The 23,976-nt window shown below is 36.7% G+C and overlaps 1 protein-coding gene across 3 annotated transcripts in view; it reads left to right on the top strand.

Moving 5' to 3' along the window:
• Positions 1-23,976, top strand: part of HBS1L (HBS1 like translational GTPase) — an 84,760-nt gene that overhangs the window by 53,026 nt on the left and 7,758 nt on the right. For all 3 annotated transcript variants that reach the window (XM_006932040.4, XM_006932041.4, XM_045058087.1), the window contains 10 exons: positions 2,928-3,187; positions 3,654-3,819; positions 6,623-6,740; positions 7,748-7,894; positions 10,420-10,494; positions 11,247-11,364; positions 11,758-11,826; positions 14,585-14,689; positions 18,229-18,319; positions 18,755-18,863. In XM_006932040.4, coding sequence (XP_006932102.1) covers positions 2,928-3,187; positions 3,654-3,819; positions 6,623-6,740; positions 7,748-7,894; positions 10,420-10,494; positions 11,247-11,364; positions 11,758-11,826; positions 14,585-14,689; positions 18,229-18,319; positions 18,755-18,863 — 1,258 coding nt within the window. The remainder of the gene's footprint in view (positions 1-2,927; positions 3,188-3,653; positions 3,820-6,622; positions 6,741-7,747; positions 7,895-10,419; positions 10,495-11,246; positions 11,365-11,757; positions 11,827-14,584; positions 14,690-18,228; positions 18,320-18,754; positions 18,864-23,976) is intronic.

Here is a 23,976-nt window from a genome sequence, read left to right as displayed (position 1 = left end):
TCAGAGTCCTTGGGGAAATACATTTTATTTTAAAAACAGACTTGGAAATATGTAAATATGTAAAGGTGAAAAAACAGCCTGTGAGTTAGTACTTTGATATAGCTCTATAAGAGACATCATCAGAACATGAAAGGTCTGTAGGTACAGATCAGGTTACTCAGAAATACATAATATTGCTTAAGGACCAAGCTATATTTGTTCAAATACTTATATAGGACTTGTTAGGGATAATACTTAGGCTGTTATTCTGATTTGATCTTGAGAAAGCACAGAGAAACATAAAAAAACACTTCTGAGTCGAGATTTCAGCAGCATAAATATCTACACAGTGTGATTCCCAGTGACGGCTTGTAAAAAAGGGTAATGCATTGCTTAGAAGAAATGAGATAGCAAACTTTTTCTTCACTAATATTAAAGATGGTAAATACCTCTCTAGACAAAGCTTATTTCAGTATAAATGGTTTGAACCTTGCATAGAGGACAAATACTCTTAAATCTAAATTATTAGCTTCCTAGTCTCATTTAAATAGCGAGAAAGAAAGCCTCTAGATTCATGTAGAAATATTCCCACTTTTGGAAAGATGGTTTAGGGAAAAAAAAACCAGAATAATCATATGATAATAATAGATAAGTTTACAAAATTATATCAGAAAGCACCTGAAAAAACATTCAGCCAACTTAACTCTTTCTTTCATCAGTCAGTAGTTACAAAATTGGTCATTTTTAAAAAATTTATTTATTTATTTTTGAGAGGGAGGGGAAGAGAGAGAGAGAGAGAGAGAGCAAACATGAGCAAGGGAGAGGCAGAGAGAGAGGGAGAGAGAGGATTCCAAGCAGGTTCTGCGCTGACAGCAGGGCATAATCCCATCAACTGTGAGATCATGACCTGAGCCAAGATCAAGAGTTGGATGCTTAACCCACTGAGCCACCCAGGTGCCGTCCAGAATGGTCATTTTTAGGCCTCATCTTAGAGATTTTTCAAAATCTTAAAAATACTGACTTTTACTTCGTGATAATAAACCTTCAGACGGTTTTCCTGAGCACAGACTTACCTAGGATGCTTTTCTATTTGCTTTGGTCACTTCCTTCTAACCCTGTACGATTCAGTGACCTGATTTGCATTTTACCTAGGATTTACTTGAAAGGGAATGTTTTTGTGAAACCAAGAGAAAAGCAGACCTTTCTGTTACTGAATCGTAAAGGAAATGTTCAAGTCAGACCCATGTTTTGTGAAGCTCTTCCTGTGCTGGGCCCACTGAGCTCTGCCAGCCATAGCCATTCTGCTTGGATCTCTTCTCCATACAGGAGTTAACGTAAGCTTTCCTTTGAAGAAAAGCTTCTGTAACTACACCAGAGATTTGAAACGAGAAATTGTGATGCACAGTTGTCATGTTTTGGTTTTAGAAGCTGTGGTCATTCAAATGTTTGCAAATTATAGTCTAAGATTTCACTTAATTTAGCCTGTTGGAATCCTTCCAAAGAACTGGAACCTTTTCCACAAACTTAAATTTTTTTGCTGTGGTTCAAGATGAAGCGAATCTTTCTAAGCAGTGTTAGCAAATGAACACCAGAATTGCTAGTAGAGATTTCAAAAGCAAGAGAAAGTAGGAGTGGATGCGAGGTTTTAGTAAAGCTGTGTGACTCTTTTCCTGAGGCCTAGGATGAAAGGTCAGCGTTGAGCATATAAAATTGCCGAGTCGTTTTTGTTACAGCGTGCAAGAAGAAAATAGATTTACTATTCTCACATAAACTGCTTACTGTGTATAATTCTTTGCCAGTTCCAAAGTGAATTGGATAGAGTTGGTTTCATTTTTAAATTTTTTTTCAACGTTTATTTATTTTTGGGACAGAGAGAGACAGAGCATGAATGGGGGAGGGGCAGAGAGAGAGGGAGACACAGAATCGGAAACAGGCTCCAGGTTCTGAGCCATCAGCCGAGAGCCCGACGCGGGGCTGGAACTCATGGACCGCGAGATCGTGACCTGGCTGAAGTCGGACGCTTAACTGACTGCGCCACCCAGGGGCCCCGAGTTGGTTTCATTTTTAATAACTTGCAATTTAACTTGTTCTTGGTCCTAATTTTTATCTATGTCATTGAAAGGAACGTTAAGTATAGCATAATCTGGTTGATTAGATCATGTTGCTTCTAGATGCCCATGGGATAGCGCTGGATACAGTTTCTGTAGATAATGGTCAAAGAGCTAATGAACTAAGATCAGTGTTTACTTGTGAGGGTATCATCATTATCAAAGGGAAAATAAGTTATGCTAGGTGGCCTTGTTTCTACCTTATGTATTTGAGTCCCTCACTAGATGGTAAACTTTTGGGATTAGTAGATCAGTTTCTTATCTGCATCTTTTCTTTTCAACATCAATGCCAGTTGTGAGTTGTAGTTTTTAGAAAATCAGGTATCTTGTTGAATTAATGAATTAAAAGCTTCTTTGCTGAAAGTATTAAGAAAATGTAAACATTCAGAAATACCTCCTTTAAGGATGGTATTTGAGCGAAACAGATGGTCTCTGTCCTGTTGGAAGAATGAGTTAGGGATAAACCCAATTTTTTTTTAATACTACTTTATCTCTAGGAATACATTTGATGCCAAGTTTTACAAAATATCTCCTTTATGCCATCTGTTTTGATAGGATTATATGGCCAAGGCTGTGGGCTTGAATTCAGTTATTTTACAGGATATTTTCTTCTTACCTTAGTTTTTGATACACTCTTTCTCTCCTGGGACCTTCCAAGTCTGTTTGTGGGCTTTGGGTCTGGCTACTTATCATTTCCACCTTCATTGATTGGCCACTTAGCAGAGATCATTTTTGGTCTCCAAAGGTAAGAAATAACAGACAGCTTCTCTGCCCTTCTGACATTATAGGATGCCAGTTGAGTTGGTTTAAATACTTTTTTTCTGTCTCTGCTTTCTGTAGAGTAACTGAAGAAAATGGTCATAGTTTCCACACGCCTCAAAAAGGCCATCTTAGTGAAGAAACCGGCATTGCTCCTTCTGATGTTCTTGACACTGTTTCTAAATCAGTTCTTCCATCCCACACCACTCAAACATCAGAAGAGCAGAGTTCAGCACCAACACCAGTGAAAAAGTCCGGCAAGCTGAGGCAGCAAATAGACGTGAAAGCGGAACTGGAGAAGCGGCAAGGAGGGAAGCAGCTCCTCAACTTGGTAGTCATTGGTAATGCCCTTTGTTCCTCTGGATGGTTGGTCACCTCTGCTTTGGCCCGGCAGCTTTCTGGTGGCAGCGTGCAGACTCATTCCCAGTCTGAGTTTCTGTATGGGTGTAAATGGACATAAGCAGGGAGGCATTGCATCGTAATGCTTGCTAGTCACCCCGGGTGACATAACGCCACATCACCAAGGAGGTCATTAGACTTGCTTGTGGCATGTTCGTTTTGTGAACATTTTGAAAGTGGCATGTCTTATTGACAGTTTAATTTCCAAAAGTCGAAGAAACGGCCCCCCTCTCTAAAGAGATGCTCTTTTTTTTTTCTCCATTTATTTTAACTATCATTTGATAAAAATTGGTACTTACTACTCTAAACACCGACATGAGCTATCGGATTACATATTCTTGCAATGCCTCTATGTGAACAACATCTGGAAATTGTACCTAGTATTAATCTTGAATCAATTTTCCTTAGGTCATGTTGATGCTGGGAAAAGTACTCTGATGGGCCATATGCTTTATCTTCTGGGTAATGTAAACAAAAGAACTATGCATAAGTATGAACAGGAGTCTAAAAAGGCTGGCAAAGCTTCGTTTGCATATGCATGGGTCTTGGATGAGACTGGCGAAGAAAGGGAAAGGTAGTCACTATATTTCAAAATTTTCAGTTTGAAATGATATATATAATCTTTTAAATAAGTATGCGATATGTGTTGAATATGTGTGGAAAAAAACATGAAATACTTTAGAAACTTTTTTTTAGAGAAAAGCTTTTAATTATCAGGAAAATATTTTTATGATAGCTTTCATCGTATCTATATACATTTTCTACTCTTCCAAATTCTATGAGAATAGTTTAAGAGAATGTTTATCAAAAAAGTAAAAAGCAAACTCAGAAAAAGGCAGTAAGAACTCTTAGCTACTTATTCTGTGAGAGAAGTTTCAGTTGTCACTTCCCTCAGTATATGTCAAGTTGACTTGATTTTGAATTAAAATTACGAATAAAACTGTTGATTTTATATCAAGTGACTTTAAGGAAAGATAACTTTTTGTAGTAAACTGTCTTCTGTCTCAAATTAAAATGACCAGTAAGTTTAAATTATCACTTTAATTCATCTTTATACTTTCTGTACTATGTTTTTATGAGATAGAGTTAACAAGTAATTAAATCTATCTCCTACCTTGGGATGAGCACTGGGTGTTGTATGGAAACCAATTTGACAATAAATTATATTATAAGAAACAACCTATCTCCTACCATATAGGTTTAATCTAGTCAATTACTCCTGTATCTGTTACTGTGCCCAATGCTAACTCTGAAGGAGAGAACAGCTACTCATAGACTTCTGGCCAAAGTATTTCTTTTGAACATGTCTTTTTAGAGTAGTGATATTTATCATGTTAGAACTGTCAGGGATGAGGGGGCGCAGTGGCATCTTTTTCAGGAAAGAAAGAGGACACCTAATAATTAAGTGAAATGGCGAGATTATCGACTGTGTCAAAGTAATGACTAAAGACTTTGAAGTCCTCTGAAAGTCCTAAATCAACAAAGAAATTATTGCATGTTTCCTATCTTCCTTCTGAATATTAGAGGATATATTTAGATTTTCATACTTTAAAAAAGTGCGTATTTATTTTTTTGGAGTCTTGAATAGTATGCGTTATAATATAAGGCAATTCTTAATAAAGGGAGTCACAATATTCCGTAGCTCTTTTGATAAACAGAATTTTATACCATGGTGGGTTTGTTTGGTTTTTTTTCCTGGTAGGTATCTTTTTTATTCTATATAGGGTCATAAGCTTGTTTTCCAACCTAATAAGAAAAATTGGAAAATGAATATTGAAAACAGTGGAACTTTTGTATGATGTCAATGTTAGAAGACTAAATAATTTGCACTTATCAGTTTATGAAACATATTGTTAAAATATATGGCTTTTTAGTTGTCTGTTGCTCAGTATGATGCAATTTTAGAGTATTCTTTCATTTTATATGTAGATAGCGGATGCTTCTAGATACATAATGAGAGTTTAACTCACTACTGTATGTTCCTTAATAGCATTTCAGAAATACAGTGTGTTACTTATGCCACCATGTTAAATATTTATAAATCTTCTGTTCTGATCTAATGTTGAACATAAATGAATTTTATATCCTTAGTGTGACAAATGCAGACCAGAGCTGGCTCAAAGGAGTGTATTCTGCTGAAAGTCTAGGCAGGAGCTCAGAATAAGTCTTGGTTCATCAGTATTCTAGGCAATTATTTGAGGATTGTGAGAGAGAACTAAGCATCATTTTTACCACGTCAACAGGCCCATGGTTTCAGATTAGACTAGAATGATATGATCAAGGAGACCCACAGTTACCTTACTGCTATGCTAGGGTGGACATATAATTTATTATAATCGTCAGAACCCTTGGTAGTAGGGTAGTGCTCATTCATTATTCTGAACTATTTGGGGCAAACCAAGATGAATGATTACCCAGTTTATTGCCCACCTGATTTCCCTTTCCTGACATCTGGAAAGACTCAGTACCCATATAGACCCTCCGTGGGCTTTCTTAAAATCTGAACCTACTGTTTTATAACTAAGAGGCACCATGTTGGTTTCCAAGAAGGATGAAATGAGATGTGAAACAAACTACTATTTATCTCTCTTGATTTTTTAAAAAAATTGCTATCTCCTTTGATATTTTCTTTTTTCTAAATGTGTAACATACTGACCTACCTACCTTGCAAATGAAAGTTTTATAAATTTATAATTAGTGAAGCATCTACATTAGAAGATGAGGAAAACTACCTCCTGATAGTGGTCATTCTTTTTTTTTTTTTTTTTTTATTTATTTATTTTTTTCAACGTTTTTTATTTTTGGGACAGAGAAAGACAGAGCATGAATGGGGGAGGGGCAGAGAGAGAGGGAGACACAGAATCGGAAACAGGCTCCAGTCTCCAAGCCATTAGCCCAGAGCCTGATGCGGGGCTCGAACTCACGGACCACGAGATCGTGACCTGGCTGAAGTCGGACGCTTAACTGACTGCGCCACCCAGGCGCCCCGATAGTGGTCATTCTTAACTTTATCTTTTCTCCTGTTCAGTATTTATTGTTTCATTTTCCAGAGATGTCCCCACATATCTTTCTTTGTTCACAGTCTGTATTGTCTCTTACCAAAAAGGGGGTGAGGGCAGGAATGGGAAATACCCAGCATTTTGATTAAACTTTGCTGCGTCCACAACCTTATTTTCAAGCTATACAAGTGTAATTCTATTATAGCAGAAATTCTAGTCCCAACTGATACCTTGATTAGTCAAAATAATAGACTAGGTAATAAAATTCCCATTGTTATTTAGGAATTTAGACTGTCATTTAGCCTATATTATTAAATAATTTAATCCATAGTAGCACTGATTTCTATAATGCATTCTAACCATTTTGATTTCTTTAAGGGGAGTAACAATGGATGTTGGTATGACAAAGTTTGAGACCACAACCAAAGTTATTACACTAATGGATGCTCCAGGCCATAAGGATTTCATTCCAAATATGATTACAGGAGCAGCCCAGGTACGAGATATTCCCTGAATTATAGTACACTTATTGTATATAAAATGTCCTGATGCTGAGGTTATAATTCTACACTCTCTTAGATATAGAGAACAACTGATGGTTATCAGAGGGGAGGTGGTGGGGGATGGGTGAAATAGGTGATGGGGATTAAAGAGTACACTTACCGTGATGCGCGTAGGGTCATGTATAGAAGTGTTGAGTCACTATATTGTACACCTGAAACCAATATAACCCTGTATGTTAACTATACTAGGACTTAATTTTTTTTTTTTCAACGTTTATTTATTTTTGGGACAGAGAGAGACAGAGCATGAACGGGGGAGGGGCAGAGAGAGAGGGAGACACAGAATCAGAAACAGGCTCCAGGCTCTGAGCCATCAGCCCAGAGCCCGACGCGGGGCTCGAACTCACGGACCGCGAGATCGTGACCTGGCTGAAGTCGGACGCTTAACCGACTGCGCCACCCAGGCGCCCCACATTTATTTTATTTTTGAGAGGCAGATAGAGACAGAGCACAAGTGAGGGAGGGGCAAAGAGACACAGAATCCAAAGCAGACTCCAGGCTCCGAGCTGTCATCACAGAGCCCGATGAGGGGCTTGAACTCACAAACCGTGAGATCATGACCTGAGCCGAAGTTGGAGGCTTAACCGACTGAGCCACCCAGGCGCCCCTCAGTTTACTTACGTTTTAATTGTGCTTATGTTTTTCCTCCTTTGTCTAGATATTTTAATTGTTATATAATCAAATATGGGAATTTTTAAATTCTTTGTATCATTATTTTTGGCCACATGCTAGTTTTTTTAATATTTAAGTTTTAATCCATCTATGTAATTCTTTCGTTTGATTTGCTTTAGGGTTTGGTGTCAGGTTAGAGTCTGCCATTAAAATCTGACCACAATTAAAAAAAATAAATAAAATCTGACCACAACTAATTGACTAATTTGTCCTTTGAATTAAAATGCTGTGACATTATTTCTAATTTTGATTATTTCTTTTTTCTTAGGCGGATGTAGCCATTTTAGTTGTAGACGCCAGCAGGGGAGAGTTTGAAGCTGGATTTGAGACGGGGGGACAGACACGAGAACATGGCCTCTTGGTTCGTTCTCTTGGAGTAACTCAGCTTGCGGTTGCAGTCAATAAAATGGATCAGGTATTTGAAGGCGACTGAGAATTCATTGTAGATGTTAACTAAAATGTTCTTCTGCCATATCGATGACCTCAGATGTGGCTAGTGTACATCTTACTAGTTTGGTTACCATAGTTAAAAAAAATGCACGATCCTGGTATTAAATAAATGAAATACTAGTGATTTTCAACATTTTTTTTTTGTTTTTGTTTTTTTATTTTATTTATTTATTTATTTTTTATTTTTTTATTTTTTTATTTTTGGGACAGAGAGAGACAGAGCATGAACGGGGGAGGGGCAGAGAGAGAGGGAGACACAGAACCGGAAACAGGCTCCAGGCTCTGAGCCATCAGCCCAGAGCCCGACGCGGGGCTGGAACTCACGGACCGCGAGATCATGACCTGGCTGAAGTCGGACGCTTAACCGACTGCGCCACCCAGGCGCCCCGAAATACTAGTGATTTTTAAACAAGAAGATGTCTTCTCATTTTCGGAGATAATTTTAAAAAGTTAAATTTTTAAAATTGTTTTTGTTTAAAATAATACACAATGAATTTAGTGTAAAGAAACCCAAAATAACCCATATTTCCAACTCTCTTTTTTTCCCCAAAATCTTTTAACTTTTTATTTTGTGCATCCATCCAGTTTATTTTTATAGATGAAAATATTTTTCTTCGTAACATCGTGTTATTTTTGTTAGCTCCTTTTTAAAAAAATTGATAATGTTCTTGTGCATGTTTCTAAGTAATTAATTTTTGTATAAAGAGCTTGTTTTTATAGCTTTAGTCTATTTTAAAAAAATACTATAACTTATTCAAATAATCCCCGACTTTTGAATATTTCCGTGTGTGTGTGTGTGTGTGTGTGTGTGTGTGTGTGTGTGTGTGTGTAGTGTAGTGTATTTAGAAATTGTTTATTTTATGAAAATGTTTGGGCCTACGGGCATATGCATTTTTAAGACTTGCTATGTATGATCAAAATGCCTTCAAGAAATCTTCTGGTATTTACTCTTGGCACATATGGTGTAGTCATTTTCCCCAACTCTTATCAACACTGCTGTTATTAAATGATTATTTTCTAATTTGATATGCCAAACATATTTATTTATTTATTTAATCTGTATTTATTTTTGAGAGAGAGACAGTATGAGCAGGGGAGGAGCAGACAGATAGGGAGACACAGAGTCCTAAGCAGGCTCCAGGCCCTGAGCTGTCAGCACAGAGCCCGACGCGGGGCTCGAACTCATGGACCACGAGATCATGACCTGAGCTGAAGTCAGACACTCAACTGACTGAGCCACCCAGGCGCCCCTAAATTTATTTTAATGCTTTTTTTTTTTTTTTTAATGTTTTTGAGAGACTGAGAGAGCACAAGCAGGGGACGGGCAGAGAGAGAAGGAGAAAGAGAATCAGAAGCAGCCTCCAGGCTCTGAGCTGTCAGCACAGAGCCTGACATGGAGTTCGAACCCACAAACCTTGAGATCACGAGCTGAGCTGAAGTCAGACGCTTAACCAACTGAGCCACCCAGGCACTGCCAAACATGTTTTTTGTTTTTTAACCTACTCTTTAGTGAATGTTAATAATATTTAAATATACTTTGTATATTTATTAACCATTTATGGTTTTATTTTGGGAATTATTTATATAATTTGCTTATTTTTGAAACATTTTTTTCTTACTGGTTTTTAAGTATAATTTACTTATTAAAGATATTAATCCTTTATCTTGTCTTAGGTATTTTTCCCAGTTATTTTACTTTTCAACTTATTTATGATTTATTTTTGACATATAGTCAAGTTTATTAGCATATTTTTTTTATTCCTTATGCTTAGGTATTTTCTTACCTTGGGATCAGATACTTACTCACTTACAATTTTCTACATGGTTCTTTTATAGTATTATTATTACACATTTTATTTTTCCCAGTGTTTTAGTATGAAAATTTTCAAATGTAAAGATTAGGAAAAAAATAGTGGAGAGAGTTATACAACAAATACCATACTCTACCCACTACTTAAGATTCTCTTACTTACTGATCTCATCTTTGTCTTATCTACCCCTGTGTCCACCTATTAATTCATCTTATTTTGACAAGAATTTCCAAGTAAGTTACACACGTTGTTACACTTACCTCTAAATACTGCAGCATGCATATTGTTACATAGAGTTCATATAACATACATTTTTAGTCTATTTGGCTTGCGGTGGGGGTGCATCAGTAATTTTATTTTACATCAGCAGTTGGTCTGAGCGTAACTTAATAAATCCTTCACTCTGTCTCCCCAAATTTGAAATCACTTATAGCTATATACAAAAAATACTATATGTCTTGCAGTTTCTTTCTAGGTTTTCTGTTGTAAGGAAAGTTATTTTTAGATCATATTAATAGTAAGATCTGATATTCCAAGTTTAAATTTTAATAGATTTCATATTTAATAGATTTTATATTTTTATTTTGTAGTCTTGATTTTTTAATATTTTGTGGCAGAAATTTAAATTTTATTTATAGCATAATCTGAAGCATAGTTTTAAAAATTGAATCTTTGTCAGGTTAATTGGCAACAAGAAAGGTTTCAAGAGATTACTGGAAAACTTGGGCACTTTCTTAAACAAGCAGGTTTTAAGGTAAGATAAATTTAAATATATTTGGTACCTTAAGTCTCATCTTACTGATTGTTCTTGTCTTATTAAGTATGTTTAATTCTGTTTGTTTTTATTTCTGCCTGGTCTTTTGTATATCTTACATTCTTAGGATTACTTTACCTTAGAAAATTGCACATATTTTATAACTTGGCTTGGATTTAACATAAGTAAAAGACTTTTCTCCAGCTATTAAATTAGGTGGATAGGTTTAGGGAGGTACCAGAGGAGTGGAAACCACACTTCCACTGCAGTGGAAACTAGTAGAGAGGAATTTCTCTAGCAAAGCGTCTGTTGCCCAACAAAAGTGCTTGAGTGTTTTGAACAAATTTGTAAGTTTCTTACAAAAATCAAAAAAGTTGAAAACTGTTGGATCAGATAACTTCAAGGCTGTAGTTCTGTGATTTCTATTACTAAATGTTTGAGTGAGAAAGAGCCAGTGCAGGCAGGGGAGGGGTAGAGAGAGAGGGGGGGAGAAAGAATCCCAAGCAGGCTGTGCACTGTCAGCACAGAGCCCATCGCGGGGCTTGGTCCCACAAACTGTGAGATAAGACCTGAGCCAAAATCATTTGAGCCAAAGGACATTTAAGTGACTGAGCCACTCAGGTGCCCCTCTATTACTTTTTAAAAAGTATGTTGTTGCTTTTACAAACTTGGTGCAGCATGGTAATGGTGGGTCTTTTACCTTTTGAAAACAGTGTTGTATTAAGTTTCATATATTCAATCTTTTTTAATAGGAGAGTGATGTAGCTTTCATCCCTACAAGTGGTCTCAGTGGTGAAAATCTAATCACAAGATCTCAATCAAGTGAACTCACAAAATGGTATAAAGGACTATGTTTATTAGAACAAATTGGTAAGAATTTATTACATTATAAGCTTGATGTCATTTAGAGTTCTGGATGGGAGACAAGTGATGTGTGTGAAAAAGCATAGGTTTTATAGTCAGAAGAGCTAGAGTAGTAGTTTTGAAATCCTCTGCAGTATTTCAACTAGTACTCCATTTCCCTTATTTAATTACTGAGGTTCGTGCCTACCTAACCAATAGATGATTGTTGACATTAAATGAGATAACGTATATAAAAACATTTCATAAACCACAAAATACTAGATGAATGAGAGTCAATTTGCTATTAGTAAGTATAAAAGAAAATTATTTTCTAGGAGACATGGGATGACAATGGGCCGACTAGACCTGAGTCAAGAATTACTTTTAAATTAAACCTTGGTTTTTACCATCTTTTTCCAGATTCCTTCAAGCCGCCTCAGAGATCTGTGGATAAGCCTTTTAGATTATGTGTATCTGATGTTTTCAAAGGTAAGCGCTGCCTCCCTGGTTCTTCTTTAGTACGGTCCCTGCTTTTCCATTTTTCCCCTGACCTCTTTTCTTAGACGAAATCATTGCATTGTCTTCATATTCCCCCTTCTTTATGCCAGCGTAAGGATCAAGGCCCAATAAATCTTGAAGTGCATAGTTCTAGTTATTTAATGCCCCTCCCCAGAAAAATCTTCAGTTTACTTCAGCTTACATCGTTTCCTCAGCTCATACTCTTCTTCCAGGTGTGAAATCTCTTGCCCTTTATCTTTCTAGCCTCATGTTTTTTTTCCCTCTCAATAGATCTTTTTAGTTTCTGTATCCTTCAACCAAACTGGATTGTTCACTATTTCTTAACCAATACACAATCTTTGTTACCACTATGTCTTTCTCTTTTCTTGCCCATTTCGTACCTATCTGTAGCAGAGTCTGGGTCCAATCAGGAGAAAGATACCATCCATAGCTGAAAAGAGAAGTTTGAGGTAAAGAATTATTAATATGATAAAAGAGTGATTATAAGATGTAAGGAAACTCTATATGGTACCAGAGGGCTGAGGAAGAGGATGCAAGGAAGGGCAAACTTAGAAGGCCATGTTGGAGAACGTGTTGTATTAAATAAATACCCAAGAGTACATCCAGTTTAATGTGTACAAAACCCTATTTCGAAAACTATAAATAGAAATGAAATAAAAGATATTAATAAATGGAAGGGTATAACGTAATTGTTGGAATAATCAATACAGCAAAGATGTCAGTGGTCTCCCAAATCGCCATTATCATGGAATAGGCAGTGCAGAATGGATTTCGAACTGAGCAGCAATAATTTGGTAACTGATGGGCTCAGCCATCATGTACCCTAAGGTGTCCTTCTGTGTTCTCAGTATCTTCTGTCAGTGTGTTGTTCAGTCAGTAGTATAATTGTTTCTGTGCTTTTTATTGAACTTAGATTGTGGAGTCCTTAAGGGCCAGTACTGTCTCTTCTGTATCTTTATCTGCAGGACCTAGCTCAGTGCAGACTAGTGCCTCCCACGTATACATGCTTAATAATTGTTTAATAAATGAAGGTGCTTCCCAAAAAATCATTCAGTGAAATTGAAATGAATCATTATTATTACTAGCTTTCCACATTCTAGTAGCAGAAGAAATACCAGTAATGCTTTTTAAAATGCCTGTTATTTCTTTAACATACAGAATACAAAAATAATGTTTTGAATAACAGTGTTTGCTAACTCTACCTTTTTACCTGCTATTCTCTCTCTCTTCTCAGGCTGCTTCCTGGCTTCTGCCTACACTACTCCCCCTTAGCATGTTCCCGCTGAGGTTACCAAATGACCCTTTGGTTGCCACAGTCCCTACAGAGTTTTCGGTTCTGTCTTTCATCTTACTTGAATTTGGCATTACTTCTGAAGCTGGTAGCCATATCCGCCTTGAAACTTTTCTCCCTTGGTTTCTGTGACCCACTTTCTCCTACTGTCCTGTCCATTTCTCAGACCTCTCTGTATCTTCTCTGTGGCCTCCTCTTTTTCTGACTCCTAACTGATGTTCTGCCTCAGTCTTTTTCTTACTTGACGTGCTGTTTTCAGACAGACATCCATGACTCATCTACCTCCTGTGTCTTGATGCTTCCCAAGTCAGTATCTCCAACCCAAACCTGTTCTCACTTTCTGGATACATGCACATGTGCTAACTGCTACTGGACATCTCCACAGGGAGTGTGCTCCCAGGGTCCCATTCTCATGGAATTTGATGTGATTGGTGCCCCCTGGAATGCATTGTCTCCACCTGTATGTCTGGTAGGCACTTCAGATTCACCAAGGCTAAAATGGATCTTGTTCCTGAATTTCCTGTCTCACATTTGATGCACCATCATCTTAGACTTCCCCTTTTTGCCTTTATCCCTCTTCTACCTCATCACCTTCAATCTGTCATAACTTATTCCCAAATTCTTGAGTTTGCTTCCAGTCTGCAGTCAGTCTCCCCTCCTCTCTGACACCAAAATACCATCATGCCACTTCTCTGTTCACATTTCTTTACCGGCTTCCTATTCCTTAACTGAGGATGAAATTCAAGCCCTGAGTATGATTTATGAGGTCCCTTTATTGTTTGCTCTTTGCCTCCCCCTGTTGCCTCATGTGGTGCCATAAACATTCCTTATAAGTGACACACGGGTCTTCGTACATCTCACATTCGGTTATGACTCTGCCTTTGCTTATATAGTATCCTGGGTCATTGGTATTTTCCTTCTTTCCCTCCCCATATACACAAGTACCTTATAAACTCTTGTTCTTTCTCCGAGTGCCCGGCTAACGTGCAGTCATTCCCCCTCATCGTGAATTCTTCGGTGTACCTCTTTCTGTTTTCATTGTACGTCCTAAGTTATACTTGTCTCTGGACAGTGTAATTGTTTTTGTCTTTCTCTTCACTAGAGTAAAACCCCTTTACAGGTAGGGACTTATATTTTCATCTCTTTATTCCTAGAGGCTAGCACATGGCTTGGTACTTGGTAAACACTCACTAAATATTTGAAAGAGGAATGAATCTCCCTTTTTGTAACATGAATATTTTTATTTGTAAGAAGATATAGAGTAGAATGTGGTATGTCCTATTTAGTAGATAATGTTACAAATTCTGAAATGATCATTGCTAAATGTTCATTGAACTACTAGTTTTATATAACCTACTAGGGAACAAAACGTGCTAACAGCTTGAATCATTAGATAACGTGGCTACATGAGTTGTAAGACTTGGGTGTATTTTGCAGATCAAGGATCTGGATTTTGTGTAACTGGTAAGATTGAAGCTGGCTATATCCAGACCGGTGACCGACTACTAGCAATGCCTCCTAATGAAACTTGTACTGCAAAAGGTATTCCTCTGCAAGATTCTTTTGCTGAAAACCTTTAAGTTGAGACAGCAGATTTTTAAAAGTAGTTTAGTTATTAACTCCTAAGTAAATAACCTCTTAGTGAAATTGTAACTGACTGTCAAAATGATACTAACTGTTGAAGATAAAAATGTGAAAACATTAAACGATTTTTTCTGTTGTGACTATGTGTGTATAAATGTACACAGAACATTCTAACTGTGGTAGCATTTCTTTTTTTTTTTTTTTTTTCCTGACACTGATTCTAAAAGCCTGGTTAGGATCTAACCAGATGTATAGACACCTGACAGATACATTGAAAATAGTATTCAGCAGCAGAAATTAAATTTAACCCCATCCTGGCACTAAACAGTCAGTAACTAGTTGTTTTGAAATTTGTATTTCAGAATTACTGTCAGTTAACAGTTTAATCATGCTTATACCAAAAAAAAAATTGTTTTTTGCAGAAAGACCTAAGAAAATAAGATGCAAATGCAGAGAATCCTAATGTTAAAAAGAGAAATTGAGCTAACGTGCCAGAATTACTGCTTTCCCACATGTAATATGACCTTTCACACTGACCAATAACTATTTCTATTTTCTAATCTTTTGACCTTACAAGTGTACTTGTTGTTCTGAATTCTGCTTAAAAGTTTATAATTCTGTACTTACCTTAATCTAGTTTCCAGCTAAGCCTCCAACTTCAACATAGACCTGACATTCTGATTTATACTTCAAAGTAACAATTTATAACAATTTTAAATTACAGTATACTGAGAATGTTAAAAGTTGTTAAATTTCAGTACTTTTCTCTATTACTCTTATTATAGTTTATATCCAGAGTTGTACCTGACTGGATGATAAATTTGAATGTACATTTTTAGAAATTAATTTGCTTACTTCAAAAGCAGATTTCTTAGAGTCTAAGAAATTAATGAATATCTGTTTAGGTAACAATTTAGAACAAATTTAAAGATGAAAAGGGGAATGAAAGCCAAAGTTATTTCCATTTTGCTTTTTTCTTTCTGCTGGTTTAGGGATCATGAAAATTCTATTTAGATGACAAGTAATGCACGCTTTTTTAAAAAGAATCATTTTCCATTGATCTATTATTTGCAAGTTCAGATCTCTTACTGTTTTTTAAAGTGATCAAGAGCAACAACACTTTTGAAATACTAATTTCTTTGTAGGTTAATGAGCTTTTTTGAGATAGGAAATTTTAAAATAATCAATAGACATGAATTAAAACTAAAACCATGGTCCTAAAATTATCATGTACCTTACAGACTGGCTCTTTTGTGACCTCCAGAATCATAATTTACATCTGTAAGTCCCACATTCTTTCCCTCTCTTCTTCCGGTCCCTTCCCCACCAGAAAAACTCTAATCACGTATCTTTAATCTTAAAGGAAAGCTGTATAAGAAGTACCTGAGATCATACCCTACTCCTTGATGGCTACTCTTGTAACCCAACTTGGAGGTTCTCAGTCCTCAATTTCTTTTCTTTTCTTTTTTTTTTTTTTTTGGAATTTTTATTTATTTTTGAGAGAGAGACAGAGTGTGAGCAAGGGAGGGCCAGAGAGAGTAGGAGACACAGAATCCAGAGCAGGCTCCAGGCTCTGAGCTGTCAGCACGGAGTTTGATGCAGGGCTCAAACTCAGGAACTGTGGGAATCATGACCTGAGCTGACGTCAGGTGCTTAACTGACTGAACCACCCAGGTGCCCCTCAGTCCTCAATTTCTAACTCCGTAGCTTTTGCTTGATTTACTTAATTGTTCAGTGCACCCTTCTATCTCAACAATTCTATCACTAACCAGTAACATCTCCTAAAAAGAGAGAAGTGACTAAATCTGCTACCAAGAAATGGAAATTCTAAATTGTGTTTTCATTTTATTAACGCATCAAGTTTTTGGAGTGTTAAAAAAAAATACTACTTTGTGTGATGTCTGTCTCATGAAGAAGGTCCTTAAGAAGATGAGTATCATATATAGGACAGTGTAACATATTTGGAGGGAGAAAATCAGATTATAGATTGCCTCTACAAAATTTTATATTGCTAATTAAAATTCTAGTATGAGAGCTCTTCCAAATCCTAAACTAAAGGCAATCTCTGTTGTAAGTGGCCAGCTCCTGCCTTCAGTTCCACATTTCATAACAAAAATCAGATATGATCACTTTAAGTTTACATTTAAAAAAAACATTTTTTTAAAATGTTTGTTTATTTTTGAGACAGAGACAGAGCATGAACGGGGGAGGGTCAGAGAGAGAGGGAGACACAGAATCCGAAGCAGGCTTCAGGCTCTGAGGTGTCAGCACAGAGCCCGGTGCAGGGCTCAAACTCACGGACCATGATACCATGACCTGAGCTGAAGTCGGACACTTAACCGACTGAGCCACCCAGGTGCCCCCCCACCTTTTAAAAAAAATTTTTTTTAGTAAGTTTACGTTTAAAAACTAAAGTAGTTGAAAATTTAACAAACATTCCTTAATATTATAATTGTTAAGTTTTTGGAGTCAAGAACCTCTTTGATGCCTTGATAAAAGTTACGGCTCCTCCTAGACTAATGCAGGTATATACATACATAAAATTTCAAATAAAACTCTAGGTTGTCTCAGAGCTTTTAAAGTTCTCTTTGAACTCATAAAAAGTCTAAAAGAAAGTTAAGAGTTTCTTAAGTGTATGCTACATGGGAAAAAAATAGTATTTTGAGAAAGATATGGGTGAGTTATCATTTACTAAAAACATGTCCATCAAGAACTATTTCACAGTGGTTGGCCTATGCACTGTCTTCATCAAAAGGTTCAAGTTCTAGTGGAACGGAACTTACTATTAGCCCATTAATTTGCCCCATAGAATCAGAAAATATGAGATACCTTTTCATAGCTTTTGAATAAGGTAGTGGAGTAATGCCCTTTTTAATTGTTCTCCAGGATTATCCCTAGGTAATAAAGGTGTATAGCAACACCTGGGATCAGTTTTAAATTAAATTTCCTTACACTTTTCTTATAACCAGTTAGCATTGTGGATCCCTCTCTCTTTCTGGGAAGCATTTCTTTTGAGCCAGGAATAGTGAAGGGGCCTGTCAAGAGTACCATCTGACTGAGCACTGATGCCCTAAGGGTTACTGGACACCTCCCCTAGTCCCATATTTTATGTTATTAAGTGATTTGAACTGCATTATTATGCCCGCATCTATTAATATAAGAGAACTATTTGAACGGGGGCATGTTTAATAGCTGTATAAATGAGTTATAAAATGAGTTGTATAAATGAGTTTTAAAACCTTGATTAAATAAGCAGAAATCAGCCTTTTTTGGACAAATACAAGTCACTTTATGTTTAGGGTGGTGTTCTAGAAGAGTCAAGTCTAGAGGAAGTGTGTTTTCCTCAACGCTCACAGTTACACTTCTCATTCTCAACCTATTCATATTGAAAATGATGAGTAGTGACTGATGAGGCATAAATCAGCCAAGCTCTCTTGGTTGTTATGGTTTGATATTGAGGTGTTTCACTGTATGCTTTGGTTCTTACTCATTTCCAGGAATCACTCTGCATGATGAACCTGTTGATTGGGCGGCGGCAGGTGATCATGTTAGTCTTACGCTGGTTGGCATGGATATCATCAAGATCAAGTGAGTGAGAAAATGAGTTTAAGCGACCCTTATTTTGGATGTAGGACCTCAAAACATAGATCTTGCAACTCACCTACTGAACTGAAAGAATGAGTATTAATTTCGAATTTCATTTGGCCAAAAATAGGCACTTGTAGAAATGTAAAAATGATGAGCAAAATCTGCTTAAAACTGAAATTAATACATGTCAGCACGTGTACTCAACACGTTCTTTGAGTGAAAGCTGTAACGTATGAAAATGGTGGAAGGTTAATAAAGGTATAAGCTTTGCCTTAACCCAGAAGGGAGTATTTAGAAAAGTCCCCAATTTACTTGATTGTTTTATTTGTAAATGGTTTTAGAGATACTCCTATTTGATGTGTATTTATTTGTTCTTCAAGTACCTTCTCTCCCCCCTCCCCCCCCCACCCCATCTCTGTTTTTTTTCTGTTACAGTGTTGGCTGCATATTCTGTGGCCCCAAAGAACCCATTAAAGCTTGCACTCGTTTCAGAGCTCGGATCCTCATCTTTAATATTGAAATTCCTATCACTAAAGGATTTCCTGTAAGTTTCAAAATGTTTGTTATTGTTTTTATAAATTCAAAGTAACTTCATCTTAAAAAGTGTAACTTACTTTACAAGCGAGAATGCTATTATAGTTCTTTTCAACTAACCTCTTACTACCCTAATCCAGAAAAACATGAAATTAGACTTTGAAAGTCATTTGTATTTTTTCATTTTGGTCCTTGAGTCTGACGATTTTTTCAGTGAGGCATTAAAAAGAAATTTTGTCATCAACAGGATACAAAGTAAGGATAATAGTAAAATTCATTTAGGGAAAATGGTGGATGTTTTTTACTGTGTTCTAGAGGCTACCTGACTAATCTTAGATTATGTCTTTCTGTTCTGGCTTTAATATGCTTATTTATAGTGTTTCTGATTATAAAAGTAATACATTATTATAGAAAACTTTGGAAAACACACACATAAAAGATAAGAATACTCTGTAATTGCATACTACATAAATATCTCTACACTTTACATTTAGTGTATTTTTATGTGTGCGTGTTGTCCACCCATTGGTATTTATGAATACGTTCTGGGGATGCTTGACACGGGATTAACTTTAATTGGGCCAAAGCAACACATTTAGACCCTGCAGGCTGTGAGGTTTGTTTGTAGGTTATCATTTACCAGCATCATCTGAACATACACATTTAATGGGAAGGAGAAGAGTTTTTATACTCTAATATTACTTGGCCAGAAGATACACTGCCTGTGAATTGCATGGGTTTCTTCTTTTATGTGTAATTTTTTTTCAGATGTTTGGGGCCATCCTGTGTTTAGAGTTTGATACTTTGCTTTTGCCACTTAACAGATGAAGTTTTTCTTATTAGACTTTTTTTTTTTTTCTTTCTTGGTCAGCTCATATAGTACAGGTTTGCACGACAATAAAATATTTAGTGGAATTAAATGGCTTGCCTTTGAAAATATAAACAGATCATTTTCAGCATTTAATGCATCTTTGAAATAAAAATAAGACAGTAGTAGTAATTGACCTTTAAGCTCAGTTTAGTTAGTGATCATGTTTTAGAGGTTGGGAGTAAATTTATTTAGCTTATTTAAATTCATTTTATACTTACACACCTTTGAAATAACCAGGCACTTTGATTATAACTCTTTGTAATTATTTCTATGTAAATTTGGTCATATAAAAAATATAAGATACTGTTCGAGAATTTTAGTTTTAATCATATACCATTTCTCCCAAATGCTAAAAAAAGACTAAAATTGTTTCTCCAAAATAGTTGTTCTAGTTGAAAATATTTAATTTTTAAATATTCAGAATTCTTCTTTAACAGGCAAGAAACTGCAGCTTAATTGCTGTGAATGAACGGCACTCGTTCTTAGAAAGCAGTATGTCCAGTGGGGAGAAACTGGAGAGGTTGGTTACGGCGTGTTTTTACTCATGCAGCAATAATTTTTGCCATTGGAGAGGTAGAGAGGTCAAGAGGTCAGTAGTTACTTTGAATAGTAATACTGTCTTCCTGTCTATGTAGTTTTTTAAAAATAAGTATGAATTGAAAGTTTGTCCGTGTTCCTTTATGAAATTACACCGCGTATATTGATTCACGAATACGAGGATGAAATTTGTTTCAGAATAAAACAGTCGTGTTTTGTCATTTAATCTGCCCCTTGTGGGAAGGAACCTTCAGTTTTTGTTTGTTGGTTTATTTGTTTTGTTTTTAAACCGAGAAAAGGCTTCCCAAGCAATTAAAATTTTGCTATTTGGGGACTCATTTCTTAACACTACATGAAGTATTTGTGTCTCTTAGTTTGTATGGTAAACTCTATTTAAGCAGAAAAATAGAAGAATGGGTTAGACTTTAACTAAACTTATGCTTTTTTACTGTAAAATATTTTGTAACATAAAATTTACCATTTTAATTGTTTTTAAGTGTACAGTTCAGTGGCGTTTAGTACACTCACGTTTTTGTGCGACCGTCAACGCAACACCATCCATCACCGCAACTTTTTCCTCACCCCCTACTGAACCTCTGTATCCTCTAAGCAAAAACTCCCTGTTACTCCTTTCCTTTTTCCCTTGGCAACCGCTATTCTACTTTCTTTCTTTATGAATTTGCCTATCCTACGTCCCTCATAAGTGGAATCATACAGTTTTGTCCTTTTGTGTCTGACTTACTTCATTTAGCATAATGTTTTCACAGTTCATCAGTATTGTGGCACATGTCAGAATTTCATTTCTTTTTAAGGTTGAATAGTATGTGTATGCCATGTATCGTTTATCCGTTCATCCGTTGATGGACCTTGGGGTTGTTTCCATCTTCTGGCGATTGTGAATAATGCTTTCTTGAACATTGGCATACAAGTGTCTGTTTGACCCCCCCCCTTTTTTTTCTTCAGTCTTTTTGAGTGCGTACCTAAGAGTGGAATTGCTGGATCATGTGGTAATTCTGTGTTTAACTTTTTTTTTTTTCAACGTTTTTTTAATTTATTTTTGGGACAGAGAGAGACAGAGCATGAACGGGGGAGGGGCAGAGAGAGAGGGAGACACAGAATCGGAAACAGGCTCCAGGCTCTGAGCCATCAGCCCAGAGCCCGACGCGGGGCTCGAACTCACGGACCGCGAGATCGTGACCTGGCTGAAGTCGGACGCTTAACCGACTGCGCCACCCAGGCGCCCCAGTGTTTAACTTTTTGAAGAACCGCCAGACTATTTTTCATAGTAGCCGCACCATTTTATGCTCTTTCTAGCAGTGTGCAAGTGGTCTCTTTTCTCCACTTCCTCACCAACACTTGGTAGTGTGTGTGTGTAAGGGGCGGGGGGCGGTGTGGGTGATTTTTTTAAGCTTCTTTATTTTGAGAGAGAGAATCCAAACAGGCTCTGTGTGCCGTCTGCGCAAAGCCTGATGTGGGGCTCGAACTCACAAACCATGAGATCATGACCTGAGCCAAAAATCAAGAGTAGGATGCTTTTAACTGATAGGCAAACTAATGGTTGTGAAGTGAGTGGTATTTCATTGTGGTTTTGATTTGCATTTCCCCTAATAATGGTTAGTGATGTTGAGTATCTTTTCAGTACTTTATGTATTTTGGATATTAATCCCTTGTTAGATATGTGATTTGCAGATATTGTCTTCCATTCTGTGGGCTGTCATTTTAATCTCTTAATAATGCTGTTTGATGTACAACAGTTTTTAATTTTGATGAGGTCCCATTTATCTTTTGTTGCCGATACTTCTGGTGTCATATATAAGAAATCATTGCCAGATTCAACATCAAGGAAACTTCCCTCTCTGTTTTCTTCTATGAGTTTCATAGTTTTCATTCTTTTGTTTGGGTCTTTGATCCATTTTGAATTAATTTTTGTACATGGGTAAAGTAAGGCTTCATCTTCGTTCTTTTGCATGTGGATTACCCAGTTTTCCCAGCACCATTTGTTGTAAGGACTGTCCTTTCCCTATTGAGTGGTCTTAGCTTTCTTGTTGTAAACTAATGGACCATATATGCCTTGATAGTTTTAAAATATAGGTCACCTGGAAGTGTAAGGAAAATGATAATTTGACTTACTTTACCACCTAACAGATTATGTAGCTCATTACAGTTTTATAAAACACTACATAATTTTATTTTCACAACCCCACATGAAGTAGAGTCCCAACCCTTATCTGAAACTCTTCAAGCTAGTGTGTTTCAGAGTTCAGAAATATTCAGATTATAGAAAGGTGATATGATGCATGCATGTTATGTAAAACCCCTAACAGATGATGGGGCAACACCCTGTAATCAAACATACTAGTAATTCTGCATCACAGCTTGTTAATGCTAAGTAGAATAAATAAGGACTGTAAATTGCCTTACTTCAAGTCCTCTTTTGCTACTTAAGTGGGTTATAGCAGAATCAGGAACAACTTAGGTTTTCAGTCTTTTGGATTTTTGAATTGCAGATAAGATCGTAGACTTGTGTTAGTGTTGTCTGCACTTACAGGTGAGGAATTGGAGACTCGGGTGTGGTGACTGTCCGAATGATGAGTGATTAAGCCAGGACTCGTAGTCAGTACTTTTCACTTTGAGATCCTTTTCCTTTTACATTATGCTGCATACTGGTTTGAATTATAGATGACTTGGGTTATATGTAATATGAACTAAATGTTAATATAATATACAATTACTTTCCACTTACTTGGCATGTAGATTTTTTCACTCGTGTTCCACAAGGTTTTTTTTTGTTTTTGTTTTTGTTTTGTTTTCCTGAGCTACTACCTGTAAGATACTATGGACATAAAACACACACACACACACACACACACACACACACACACACACACACACACACACACACACACACTGTACCCCAAACTGCTACGATCCATTCATCTACCTCATTGGGTGGAACCCACACACAGCTCACAGAAGTTAGAAGAAACTTAAGTAGGTTCGTGTGCTTCTGTTCTTTCAAATTTGGCGAGCCTTGGATGGAGACTGGTATTGATTTCTTAGTCACACCTGAGCCAAGTAAGGGGCTTTCTGCTTATTTACCTGTTTGTTGCAAAAGAAATGTTTCTTAGATTTGTAGAACTACATTTACGTTACACATTGGTGCCTTTTGACCCCTGACCGTGTTGGATACACAAATGTAACTTTACCATGTGTTGTGGAAGGTTTTTTCCCCTGGTAAGAGTTGGTCATTAAATTTTTCTGGAATGTTTCCAGTTTATAATGGTCACATTCCATTGATAAAAAACAAAACAAAACAAAAACTAATTTGCCTTTGTAGAATAATGGAGGTTCGGTTGTGCCTTTAAAAAAAACAAAGAAACAAAACCACATGACTGATTTCTTCTTCCATGTGTTGTAGGTGTTCTTATTCCTTCATTCTTACATTTATTTCATAAATACTTACTGAGTGCTGGTTAAATGTCTGGTACTGGTATACATAGTTCCTTGTCTCACAGAGTTAAAAATTTTTTTTTTTCAACGTTTATTTATTTTTGGGACAGAGAGAGACAGAGCATGAACGGGGGAGGGGCAGAGAGAGAGGGAGACACAGAATCGGAAACAGGCTCCAGGCTCTGAGCCATCAGCCCAGAGCCTGACGCGGGGCTCGAACTCACGGACCGTGAGATCGTGACCTGGCTGAAGTCGGACGCTTAAC

The sequence above is a fragment of the Felis catus genome, chromosome B2 (genome assembly GCF_018350175.1).
Source record: "Felis catus isolate Fca126 chromosome B2, F.catus_Fca126_mat1.0, whole genome shotgun sequence".
NCBI lineage: Eukaryota > Metazoa > Chordata > Mammalia > Carnivora > Felidae > Felis > Felis catus.
This window is presented reverse-complemented; position numbering and strand designations above follow the sequence as displayed.